The following is a 13,468-nucleotide window of genomic DNA, read 5'->3' on the forward strand; positions in this document are numbered from 1 at the left end:
ATTGCATGATCAAGGGCACCAGAATTTGGGCTCTGACTGCAGAACAAAAATGAATAGACATCTCCCAAGAAAGTTGGCTCTCTAGAACTCGTAGGTGTTGTGAACTCCAGAGATGTTATTTGAAATTCTGGCAATATTTTGGTGCTTTTTTCTACAGGCCCAGATCATGGAGTCACATGATGAGACAAGAAACTCCGCCTTCATTAATAAAAAGTTTTTAAAACTCATGAGCGCAGAGAGAAGCTGAATAAAGTGAATCCGAAGGGCTCAGAACCAGAAGGCAAATAAAAAGAAACTCAAATTTATTTTAAAACACCTGATTTTTCAATGTTTGGGGTTCTTTCCCATTCCTGACCCCAATAGCTTCAAGATCAGCACCAACTAATTTTTTAAAGGGGTATGTTTGGCCTTATTTTCCATTTGCCACAGTTTTTAGAGTGGAGGTGGTGTCCAACTGTTAATAAATATGGTTTATTATTCCCCCTCATTGAAGTTGAACTAGAACTGGAGTTTTGCCATGGCTTTCAAATGAGAGCAGGCTTCGGCTGTCGGTTCTTTAAATTCCTCTGATGAGATAGATGTCTTTGTGTACACAGAGAGTGGCTCTAGCCTATATTTAGCTACTGCATATGGTGAAGTTCAACACAGCATCTTTAACATGAGGCACACATTTGTTACACTGCCAGCAAGGATATTTCCCATGAATACAGCAGCCACTGCAGTGCACACTCAGAGAGGAAAAAGGGGATTTCAGTGGGATGTGGAGTCAACAGCTGGGATTGTATTAGCCTTCCCATGGACTTCTCTACGCAGAAAGCACCACAGAACTCTATATCAGCAAAATGAACGTTCAGATAGGCAGTCAGGACTCCCATGCAGTCAGCATTCTTAATGAACAAATGCTGTTTTCTAAAAATTTTCATGATTTATAAGGCCAACACACACTGGAATTCATCCAAATCAAAAGTAATCCTAGTTATTACAACAACACACCTTCTTAAGGCTAAAAACCGGGTTTGTAAAAGGAAAGAACCAGACTCACAAAACAAGCCAAAAAAGGTACAGGGATCACAGTTAAGCATAAACAAAAACAGTCATAGGTCTCATCTCACTGTCCTTCCTCTTCTTCCCCCCAAAACCAAGCTGCTCATAGCCTAGAATAGCGCTCTGAAGAACGGGGGGCAACAAATGTGAGCTCTGTCATTCAGTGGCCTTTGAAGTTTTGGGCCAAAGTTTTTAAACTTGAGGGCCTAAAGTTAAGCTTCTAAATCCACATCTGGGCTCTCAAATAGAAGAAACCTGATTTAATAAAGAGAAATGCAGCATGCACAAATCACGGGTGTCATGAGAATTGCAGGTGCTCAGCACCTCAGTAAGCCAAGTCAGTTCAATTTGGGAGTCTGAATATGTATTTAGAAGCTACTTTTAAGCATCCAGCCTTTCTTATTCTGAATATTCCTTATACTACTGTACATCAGAGAAGAAAGAGAAACAAAATGAAAAGGCCAACTCTGTTATGGGTGGAGAAAAACAAAAGATTTTCACCTTCTTGATGTCCGACTTTTGGCTGAGTTTCCCAGATGGTGGCAGAGTGGCGACTGTAAAATTATTTGGATCTTCACAGTCACGGATTTTTGATTCCTTTATCAGCGAGTCAAGTTTCTTCTTTGCTATATTCTCTACTCGCTTCCGATTGGTGGAAGCCTATCAATGAAATACGGTCATCAAATGAGGGCACAGGGGTGTGAAATGTTCATTATTCCAACTAGAGGTAAAGCAAACTAAAATGGTCCATTAAAGGGGAAAAAAGAAAATGAGGCAAAAGAAAATGGACTGAGGCTTTGTTCTAATGGACTATTATTAACTACTGCAGCCCATGCCAATAGCCCAACGGCCTTTTACTTTGTACACTGTGAAACACAGTAACATTGTCAGTTATCTGCAATGAGTGTCCAGTGTTTGGCTTCACAGCAGATATGTATGCATGTGAAGTCCTAACCTGGAGATGAGTTATGAAGTGTAAATAGATAACCTGAAGCCATAATGGAATGAAATTTAAACATTTTGCAAAATAAATAAATACATAAATACATACATAAAAATAAAACAACCTCTGGTTGAATGGAACCAAACCAGATTGTCAGAAAGGCTGCCCACGTGACACGTGCTTTGTTACCAAGCCATTGATGTGCTACCTGGAAATAGCTGGTATTGAGGTGACTCCTTGGACACTTCACTAGTGCAGGCTCCATTTTGTAATATTCATTTATAAAAACAGTCTGATCCATTTCACTCTAGTGACTGCGCTTCACCATTCTCAAGGCAGTTCAATTTTTTCATACCCACAAAGGCTAAATAACACACAGCATTTCTATTGCACATCAAGTCTGATGGAATGTAAAGAGCTCAAAACCATCAACAATTTGCTACATAAGAGCTTGTGTCTGCAGCCACAGCGGATGTAGGATTCAATTGGAACGGGAGCAGCTGGAGAATCAGGACCTTCATAGTTAAAAGGTAAATACTTATTGCATGTTTCTGCTTCTGTCTTCCAGGCAGGCTGTTGAATGATTGGGGTGAGGGGTGGGGGTGGGGGACGATAGAGATGGAAACACAGAGTTCTCTTTTCTATCCATGCAGTTTACATGGGGCAACTCACAACTTCAGATCTTTAGAAGGTTTAAAAAAAACCAAAAACAAACAACAAAAAACCCTCACAGCTTGTGTTTGCTTAACGGGCCTTAGAATGTCCTGATTAATTTCATCAGGAAACAAGCTGTCATTTACCCATGCTTTTCAAAGCTTCACTCTAAAGCGAGCCAGGTCTAGCAAATCCGGAATCCCAGATGTCGGTAAAAGTCAGACTAAAATAAATTGTTAGTTAATGAAGACAAAGATGTAAGCAAGGCAGTACCTAACGAGGCTTTATGGATAATGTGCCCAGCTAGAATACGTAGCAGGGAAAGCAGGGTCTCTTTATAAGGAAGGATGACTCTCTTACTAGCCTCCATCTCTCTCCATCCCATTTGAGAGAGGAAAACTAATTTTGTCTTCTTTCTTTTAAATAAAATCTCACATGAGAGCTGTGTCAAAGGGAACCTGAGAAAAGGTTTGATGCTAGCAATGGGAGAGCCACAAAAGTTTCCTTTTGACCAAGCATCCGGAAGCTTGAGTGTTTACCTGAACAGTCTAATTAATGATGTTTGAAAGCCTCCGAGAACAGGCTCTTGAGAAACTTCCTGGTTCTAGCATGGATGTGAAAATGGCTCCCTTATTGCTTTCTGATACATGGCTCTCCCTGGTGAGTTCAGGGTATGAAGACAAAGGCATGTAGGAAAATACCAAGCATGAAGGAGAACAACAACAAAGGTGCATGAACCTGACCTATGGCAGTAAAAAGGCTCAGTTTTAGCTGAAGTCTGAAGACGTGGAGTGTCCCATTGGTTCTTATTTTATCTTATTTGCCCATCTCTAGCTGCTCCGTTTACACAACCACAAAGGCAGGCAGATCAGATTGTAGTTCATGTGAATGTGAGACTTGTAGTATAATTTGGTTTGCCCTTCACCTCAATACCCTTAAACAAATTTTTCTTCTCTGATTCACATATTCCTTCCTTGGTAACAGGACTGATCCCACAAAGCATGAAGCCTGGCAGCTAACCTCTACCATCACCCTGGGTGTACAGTACCTTCCACTTTGAATGGATGTAATGCCAGGCAGAGAGAGAGAGAGACAAAAACCATAGGAGCAAAGTGTCAAAACATCATAGATCTCAGAATTAAGGGCAAAAAATTAAGAGTGTTACAGAATAACCAGACAAAACCAATTCTCCTCCTTAAGAGGTATTTCAAGGTTCTCTGCCCCTTGCATGCTAGCAGAGATCTAAGGAGAAGTTTCTCTTCGAGTCCTTAAACAAAACAATTGCACCCATAATATGAGAGGAGGAAATAGTCTAAGGGACAAAATAAAGGACTGCAAATGTGACACACGTCCAAAGCAATCTGGTTTAATGTTATTAAACATTTCTGCTGCCTCTTTTATATTAAGTTTCCATAAGCTGCAATGCCATACTCACTGCATGCCAGAAGATTAAGTGTCAGAAGAATTTTACTTCTAAAAAGGGATGAATGAATAAGGTGTTTTCAGGCTGAAGCAAGCAGAAATGAACAGCTTCTTTCCTTTTAACACATTTGTACAGTTAAAGCCAACTATGTACAGCATTCAGTAAGTCAGAGTGCTTAATAAAAGGACCACAGAGCTGAGGAAAATATTCTGCAGAGAAGGTCCAGTTTGAGAAGGGGTAGGAAGCATTGAAAGTGGGTTCAATTTTTTTGGAAGAATACCCCACTATACAACCCACCAACGTACCACAGAATCTGTAAGGAGACATTTTTATCTTAAACACACAAAGGAAAGTTAGAAAAAAGCATCTGGACTGCTGTTACCCACTGTGATTTACCATTGATTAAGCAGCTGCAGTTCTTTTTTTTTTTTTTTTTTTTGCACTCTATTTTCTGACACAGAGTGTCAAGTTAAAGAGTCAATGAAATACACACACAAACACACAGCCCCCTTCCCTTCCATTTTCCCCCCCCCCATCCACAGGGTATCTTTGTTACATTTATTATATACACTCCACAACACATGTAATGAATATTTATTAACCTGATTTTTCAGAGGTTCTTACACTTGCAGCTCTCAAAAGACTTCAATGGGAGATGAAGTTTTGCAACATTTTTGAAAATCAGATCATATACATGCATTGTATGTGTGTCTCTCTCACATACACACACAGACCCCACTGCCATGGGCCTGATTTTCAGAAGAATTGAGCGTCCCCAGCTCCAGATAAAGGTGACTGGAGCTGTACATGCTCATCACCTCTGCCGGAAAGAAAGGAAAAGAAACCAGGTCCATACATATATGTAATATTTGTTACCAGAGCTGGTCAGAACATTTTTGACAAAGTAAATTTCACCAAAATGTGTGGTTTTTTCATAGCCAAAGATGCAGATTGTGTCAAAATGTTTTTGACAAAGTCAGAGAGAGAGACAGGCTCAACTCTATAGCATGGGCAAGTCAGGTTCAAGTCCCTGCTTTGCCTGAATCAGAGTCATCTGGGATGAACAACTCTGCTTGTATCAGGTGTAGCAGGGATGTGAAGGGGGGTCTCCCACGTCTTAGGCCAGAACTATCACCATGAGGCCACCCACCCACTCACTGAGGTGCCTCTGCCTGGCTTGAAAACCTCAGGTTTTGATTCCAAAATGGACATTTAGATAATTCCATTTCTGTTTAAACATTTGAAAGGTTGTTTTTTTCCCCCAAATCCCAGTGCAGATCTATCAACTTTTGAAGCCTTGAAAGTTGCCATGAAACAGATTTGTCATCCTCATGTCAGTTTTATTTCACAGACACAGGCACACGCCTTAAAAAAGGAAAAGAAATCTCACAAATTTTGAGAGCCATATGTGACTGAACCTACTTCCACATTCCAGAAGACCTAAGCCAAAGGCTTCAGCATTCATTTCATTGGAACAGGTCAACATAATATTTGAATACAATGGCCATTTTACTTACATCTCCATTCATTAGTTTGCAGTCATCATCAATCTCATCAGCACTGTCTTCATCAGACACTTCCCCTTCTTCTGCATCATCGCTAATGTTGGCTGGAAGTTTCTTGCCCTAGAAAATGAAAGGAATTAGACAGCTCTGAGCAGGGGTTGGACTAGATGAACTCCTGAGGTCCCTTCCAACCCTAATCTTCTACGATTCTATGACAGGGCAGGTCAACATGCATCTCTTGATATGATGAGGGGAAAGTGATAATGTGCAACTGGAGACGTCAGAAGGGCTGGGAGTCCAGGCAGGTTTTCAAAGGTCTGTGGAGTCCATATATCATGGGTTCAGTTAAGTTCAGGTTGTCAAGTGATCCACTCAAGAACAAGCAAGGACTCTCCTTCAGTCTGCATCACATCCCTCCACATACACATGGACCACCTCTAGCAGACCAGATCAGGAGCAAACTGTGTTTTCTTAGGGGAGGGCTAATGCACTCAGAGCTCCTCTTCAGCAAGAAAGGGCTCACCAAAGAGAGATACTCCCCCCTTCCCCCACACACGGCTTCCTGTGAGAGGCACCCAGTTACTCCTTAGGCTACTGTGATCAAAGGACAGAAGTTTGACGCCTGGTGCTCCAATAAAGCCACAAGATCTGCCAAGCTAGCACCCTTCCCTTTCATCGGGAGTCTGGACTGTTTGAAAGCACATGCAATAGACCTAAAAGTTGAGGACATTTCCAAAACGAGCCAGAACAGCTTTGCAGGTAACTAAACTTTTTACATGGAAAACGTTTCACTGAGGTTTGATGTGAGTGCATATATTACTGAGCCAATAGATAACTCAGGCTCCCCTGCAACAGCTTCATTTCTTTTTATTTAACAGGTTCTGAACTGGAAAGATTATAGAACAGCTCTTTTATCACGCCAGCGAGGGTGCCGTTCATGCCAGTTAGGAACAGATCCCTCTCATGGGTCATTGGTATTAACAGCATTTAAGTGTTCCACCCCCAAGGAAGCAGAAAAAGACATCAACCAAAGTCCTGGTGCAAGAAAATGCTCTTACAACTTGTTAAAATAATTTACAGCATGTGCAGCTGCAGTGAACTAGGTTTATAAATCACAGAACCCTGTCTTCTCTTATTTACTCCACACCCCGCCCCACCAAAAGATACCCCAACACCAGAGTCAACATCACAAACTAATGGCCTGAAAAATGTTTGCTAATATAAAACACAAACATGTACATACAGGTGACATTTTCCAATTCACAGGAGAGCAACTTAATATCTAAGCAAGAAACTGCTATGTTTTGAGCAAATGTAAAATGAACACAGAAAGCACCAAGCTTACAGTGAAAGCTGGCCAGACACATTTACCTTCATTTTGGTTAAAACCAGAACTTCCCCATTGAGTTGAGCGGTTGATGCTCATTACATTCTGATCACCACCACACAATAGCAAATGCAGCAGGGGATGCAAGAAGTGCCTGCTGCCCTGTCCGTTATTCGCTGATATAAGGTGATGGGGAGAATGTGAAGGGATGGTCTGACAAGCACATTCAAGTCCTTATTCTTACTATCCCCATTCACTGTGTTTCATCTGGATCATCGTCTGGGTTTTTATAAGCCTTATATATAAGAAAAGTTGTGTTATAAGTAGAGCTGGTTGAAATCTTCCAAATTTCAATTTTCTGCTGACATTTTTTGTTGAAATTTCAGTTTTGAAAACTGAATAAAAACGATTCAACAAAAAGTTTACAAAAATTTTAAGCAATATCTGATTGTAGCTGTAATGTCAGGGGAAATTATCTTCAGCCAGATCTGCTCTTCAGTACCACTTGAGATTATGTGATGGATGTTTTTCATACTCTTTGTACAGTTGGCAGGTCCTTCCCACACAGTTTGGTTGCAAAAATGCTGTCGGTTGAGCCTCAGCTGACAGCTGTTTTCAAAGCGCATTCCAAACACAGTGCCCACGGAGCTGCCCTAGCCACCGACATAAGAAATGTCAGCTTTGGAGTCTCTCCCCAGTCAACTGGTAGTAAATCCATTCCACTTATGGACACAACCATCCTCTGAAGGTGGGGCCAATATCAGAGCACCAGAAGATGTTCCCAGCCTCTTGGGGCATCTGTGCCATTTTTCAGTTCTCCCTAGTATTGGAAATACCCCTGCAAGGTGCTGACCTAGTCCTGGAATCCACACCCAAAGGGGTGGTTCAGAATCCGAACCCAGACCCAAATGTGAATAATGGCTGCTCGTTATAGAGAGGAACCAAAATCCCAGATGGAATTTTGAGCAATTTGAAATCTGGATCCAAGTTCTGCGCCTTGAGAGCACCTCTAAGAATCTGATTTAAGTGAAAGTGCTTAAAAGAGCTTAAAAACCACCAAAGAAGAGAGCTACAAAACTAATGCGAGCTGGTCTTTTACCTTTACTAATATCTTTCCTTTAAGACTTTCTGGGGAAGGGAGTTTGGTGGAATCTTCATTGCACACTGAAGACAGGTCCAGCTTGTCTCCTAGGATTTCAGTAAGATACTGAGCCATCTTTTTCTGCTGGAGGACGCTGCAGTGGTTCTCAATGGATAAAACAACAGGATATCTGGAAAAGAAACAATCAAGAAAAATCATCTGCACACTTAGCTTTTTATAGAGCTGATGGAGAAAGAACTATTTGAGCCTGACCAATACAGCAATTCATTCTGACAAGGGACGGTTATTGACACTCTCATGGGATTGGCTCAGTCAGTCAGGGTACAGAGGTAGTGCCCTGTTATGGACCCAAAACTAATTGAAACCTCTCTGCGTATCTTGATTTCCGTGTCTGGGGATGACATTTGCCTACCTGCGTCTCACGAAGAGTTCTGTGGAGATTGTATGTTCCTGGATTTGGAAGAATAAAAGCACTATATAAAGTGTTATGCTTAATAATCGTCTAGAGCTTTTCCTCCATTGAGCTACCGGTGCTTAACAAAGGAAAGTCAGCCTCATTATCCTGTATTGGGAAACTGAGGTGGTGAGCAGAGAAGTGACTTCCCCAAGCTTTTCTGAGTGCCAATCCAGCATCCTATTCACCTGAACATTCTGCTAGTCATTGTATACTGTGGTACAAATGGTTTTTCTTGTTTTTTAGGTTTGCACCAAACAATCATTTCATTTCATTTTTTTAAATCCAAAGTTATTTTCTGTCAGTATTTTACACAAAGCAAATCAAACAAAATGGGCAGAGTCTCTCATTCCTGCCCCTATAGGGCTGTTCTAGTAAATGGTTACCATTCATCTGGTGTCTAACAGCCTCACCTTACTCATCGCATCTTTCATCATCTAACAACTGTGCAATAGCTACAGAGTCGTAAGCAGCTTGTTGACAAATACACAGCCAGATCCTAATGGTGCCTCATTTTATTCATGATCACGGCAAGTTGCCGAACCCATTTAAAAAATAGAAATAAACTGCTCTTCTGAAGACAGAGTATTCAGAGGCGATAAACTGTGAGATGGAAAGTCCCATAAAAACGATGGCAGCTAGAGAAATGCAGTATGAAATACCACCGAATTTATCCAAGCACAGACATCCACAGGTTTTATAATCAGCCACCTCACTATATAAATGGGAAGGGGTCAAACCAGAGCCATCAGACACTAACTATTTTTTGACACCATTCATTTGGATGTTCTTAGGGATGCATGCTTCTGCTAACAGATGACTTCATCCAAAGCTCACTGAAGTCAGTGAGAGTGTTTCTATAGACTTCAATGGGCTTTGGACCAGATCTAGAATGATCCCATTTTTCTTCCATACTGGAAAAATACAGCCAAAAGGTTTGGCATTTGAAAAGATCAATTCCAGACTGCTCCGGCAGGTAACACTGCACCCAAAAGGGAACAGCATCAGAGCTGTGTGGAACACCAACAACAGCTCTTGATCACCGGGACAGCAGTTTGAAGCTTAGCTCTAGATTATTGTTAAGTAAAGATCACATAAAAGAAACTCAGTCACACATAAAGGTGGGATTCTGCCAAAACAAGTTCATGATCAAGGTCGAACAACCTAGACAGCATCCCATGAAGGACACATCTCAGAAGCCAATCCATTTCCAGCATTACATTTCATTTTCAGCATCTATTTTCGGGTCCTTCCGGCTGAGGCTGAGAAATCACATTGCACTCTTTGGAACTCATCAAGGAGGATTCACAGAGTTTTGAAACCAAGGTGATTGGCACTATATATAAACCAAAGCCAGATGGATTCCTGTTTAGCTTACAGGTGACACAACTCCGGGATGAGTGCAGAAAACAACACGCAATGGGATTTTTTTTTTAAAAGTGTGATTTCTGAAAGAAACGCTGATGGTGGGATACAGGGGTCTGCAATGTCACCTGGCCCTTCAAAGCCCCACACTGGAAGGAGAAATTACATTTCAACTTGGAAAAAACGACACAGGACAAACCCCCCATACTAATAGCTAATTTGAGTTCAGAGCTTTTGCCAAAAGCTTGCTTCTTAGTTTGATTTGCACCAGCCTGTGATATCCTAGGAGATTTGCACTGGGGAGGAAAAGACCCGCGAGTCCCAAAGCCTCTGTTTTTCTCTGGTAAGCCAACTGTCGGTCCTTACTAAAAAATAAATAAAAAAAATAATAATGAATGGTAACAGGATTCCATTTGCCCCCAGAAGAGGCATCTTTCCTTAATGGCAGTAGGAGTTACCAGCATTTTAAAGGCACGAAAATACATTTTGGAAGCTAACTTTCTTGCCTTCTGTTCCTTGGTGTCCCAAATCCCCTTGCAGACAGCTGGGATTTTCAAGTCACCAGCTCATACAGTAACGTTGCTGTGACTGAGATGTCAGTAACAGCGTCAGTCTATTAAAGATGGCTGGCTGGCTTCAGGGCACACTTAGGGACCTGGACCAACACTCAATGACGTCAACTGGAGTGAGCTCTGGATCAGACTATTAGAGCCTTAACATCCCTGCTAGATCTGGACAGCACTATTGACATTAGACAAAGCCAAAACATTTTGGAGAGATGCCTCTTTTGACAGGAAGGTCTTTGAGAGGGCGGGAAAGAGCCAGAGATTCTGTCTCACACTCTAACCTAATGGTTAGGGCACTGACCTAGAAGGTTAGAGACCAACGATCAAGTCCTTGCTTGCTCTGAATCAGACAGATGTGGGATGCACAACTCGGCTCTGAATCAGGGAGAGCAAAGACTTATGCCAGGTGTCTCGCATCCCAGGCCTAACCACCAGGCTAGAGAGAGACAGAGAGATGCGAACACAAAACTATCTGCCTGAATCAACAAGCTCAGGCTTCGATCAGCAAATGGACGTTCTGATGTTTTTGCAGGCTTGGTAGAAAAGTCTGGCTCCCGTTCTAATGCAGAACGGCAAGTTTTGAAACCTCCAAAGCTGTTGCCAAATGGCATCATCATCATCCCCAGGCCCACTCTAAACAGTACAGAGTAAGGGATACTATCAGCTGGAACCTCCTCCCCTAATGCTCTCTGCACTGAGGCACATCACGCCCTCCAGTCAAAATATAGGAAGATTTGTAGCTGGTAGCATGGGACATCGCTGGAAATATCCACTCCCTACAAGCTGAACACCACAAAGAACGTGCTGGGGAGGAAACATAGCACTGTACACATTGCAGCCTGAGGTGCAAGCCTTCCCACCACTCCCACACACCCTCATTAGAAACTGCCCTGATATATTCATGTAGGAATCCACTGAACTATTTATACCACTCCACCACATGGTGCAACTTTTGTCAATAGCAAGTGGCCGCTGCCCACAGTGGCCATAACTTACTAGGGCTTTTTTGCATAAGCTGCTCTGGAGAAGCACAAATCTATGTAACAAATTTGCTCCGCCCAAGCAGATGGTTTAGGGCAGGGGTCGGCACACCTGCGGCATGCGTGCCAAAGGTGGCACATGCAATCATTTTGAGTGGCACTCGCCGCTCCCCTCCTCCAGTCCTGCCCCTCTCCCACATGGACCCAGCAGCGCCCCGGCTAGGAGCCACTCCCAGCCCAAAGCAGCGCCACATGGCAGTCGCTCCCCCCGCCTGGCCCTGCCCCTCTCCCATGTGATGTCACGTGGGCCCAGCGCTGAGAGGGGGCGGGGGAATGGCTGCCGCACGGTGCTGGTTGGGGCTGGGAGTGGCTTCTGGCTAGGGTGCTGGGCTCACGGCACGTAGGAGAGGGGTGGGGGAGGAAGGTGGGAAGATGTGGCACACCACGTCCAAAAGATTGCCGACCCCTGGTTTAGGGAATTTCTTCGGTTCTTAGACGCCAGTTGTGCAACAAGCTGCTATGCTTATCCCCCCCCCCCCCCCCCCCCCCCCCCCCCCACACACACACACACAATTCCACATTCCCAAAACTATAAATGTGGAGAAAAGGCCAAGCATGGCTGTGGCTGGAGTGACAGTGGTGTATGGGCTCTGAGTGCCACTGCACAATGTTGTGTCTCTCAGGCAGAGAAGAAAGATGGGCGAGAGATTGGGCACACAGATATTCTTCACTGACAAGTTGCCAGTGCAGCATTATCTTTTCTTTTAAGCCACACAGCTCTGGAACTGCATGAAAGCCTTGGGCCCTCTCACACTTTGCTCACTCTCTCGTCAGATACGCTGCTTTGTAGAAAACTTCAGACCAGGCAAACACATAGGACTCAGGAATAGATTTTCAACACCAGGGTAACAGGCTCTGGCTACTAAGGTTACTAGAGATGCAATAGCCATTCATCGCAAACACACGCTATAGAGATAACTCAGACAGCAGCTGTGCAACAGGGGAAGCTTAACGGCCACACCCCCGACACTAGCATTCTTCAGCAGGCACACTGCTTCATCCGACAAAGATTCACAGGAAGGGAAAAACCAGATATATCCCATAGGCACTGGTCCCCTGCCTTTCACAGCATCCTTTACGGCGACACGAGGCCAGCCACCCTGCCCTTTCATCTCAACAAAATAAACATGCAGAGGAAATCCAAACAAAGCATCCTAGCTTCTCCCATTGCAAGTGCAGGTTATGTGTACAGTCAGCTGTACAAAACATCTTCCCCGCTCTTTTCGCCTTCGGTGATTCTCTGGTCTCCTGAAAGACACTGAATTCAGACAAATCCCATTTCCCTTGAATGGGTTGCGTTACCTCGATCCAAGTTACTGCCTCTCTAGCCCTTTGCTTCCCCCATCTGTTTTTTGGGCTGGAGCCAACTGCCAGACAGTGACCCTAGTATCACCGGCACGTACATTGAAAAGCCACATGGATGAGCTGTCATTTCTTTCCCAATAAGTGAGTACTCTCATTGTCAAAACATGTTTGAGTCTCTGGCTTCTAGAGAGGAGAATATGGAAAGCCCTACATGGTCTAATTAAATTTTCAGGCCAATGGTTCATCTAGCCCAGTATCCTCCCTTCTGACAGTGGCCAGTGCAAGAAGCTTCAGAGAGAATGAACAGAACAGGACAATAATCAGGCCAACAACCATCGCTGCTTTATTACTCCTCCCGTACACTAGTTATTCACTGCAGGAAGGGGCAAACACAGCAGACTTGTCTGGCTCATGCAGTACTGAGTCAGCTTTGGACACTGCCTTTGCAGCAGGGATTCCAATTTACAACGCTAGGATCATGCAGTCAGGGGATACAAAGGAGCTGTCAGCAGGCTGGGTACGTACTCATTCTTGATGAAGGCATATTTGTTTATGGTTTCAATCACGTCTTTGAAGAGTATCTTGGAAGTGAGGGTGTAGCCATGGTGGACAATTGGCTCGCCATCTGGCCCGTCCCAGCAATCAACTGTAGAAGAGAAACAAATGTCCCATTTATCGTTGGATCTTAGAATCATAGATGATAGATAATTTGGACAGACAGACTCACACCCACGAATAGG

At 43.4% G+C, this 13,468-nt stretch overlaps 1 protein-coding gene across 2 annotated transcripts in view; it reads right to left on the minus strand.

Annotated features, from left to right (window-relative positions):
• PLCH2 (phospholipase C eta 2) overlaps positions 1–13,468 on the minus strand; it is a 276,235-nt gene that overhangs the window by 45,873 nt on the left and 216,894 nt on the right. For both annotated transcript variants that reach the window (XM_067567156.1, XM_067567155.1), the window contains exons 8-11: positions 13,254–13,374; positions 7,996–8,167; positions 5,582–5,689; positions 1,546–1,704 (exon numbers count right to left, since the gene is read on the minus strand). In XM_067567156.1, coding sequence (XP_067423257.1) covers positions 1,546–1,704; positions 5,582–5,689; positions 7,996–8,167; positions 13,254–13,374 — 560 coding nt within the window. The remainder of the gene's footprint in view (positions 1–1,545; positions 1,705–5,581; positions 5,690–7,995; positions 8,168–13,253; positions 13,375–13,468) is intronic.

This window comes from Emydura macquarii, unplaced genomic scaffold (assembly GCF_026122565.2).
Source record: "Emydura macquarii macquarii isolate MOO-44397 ecotype Brisbane River unplaced genomic scaffold, CSIRO-AGI_Emac_v2 contig_2768, whole genome shotgun sequence".
Lineage (NCBI taxonomy): Eukaryota > Metazoa > Chordata > Testudines > Chelidae > Emydura > Emydura macquarii.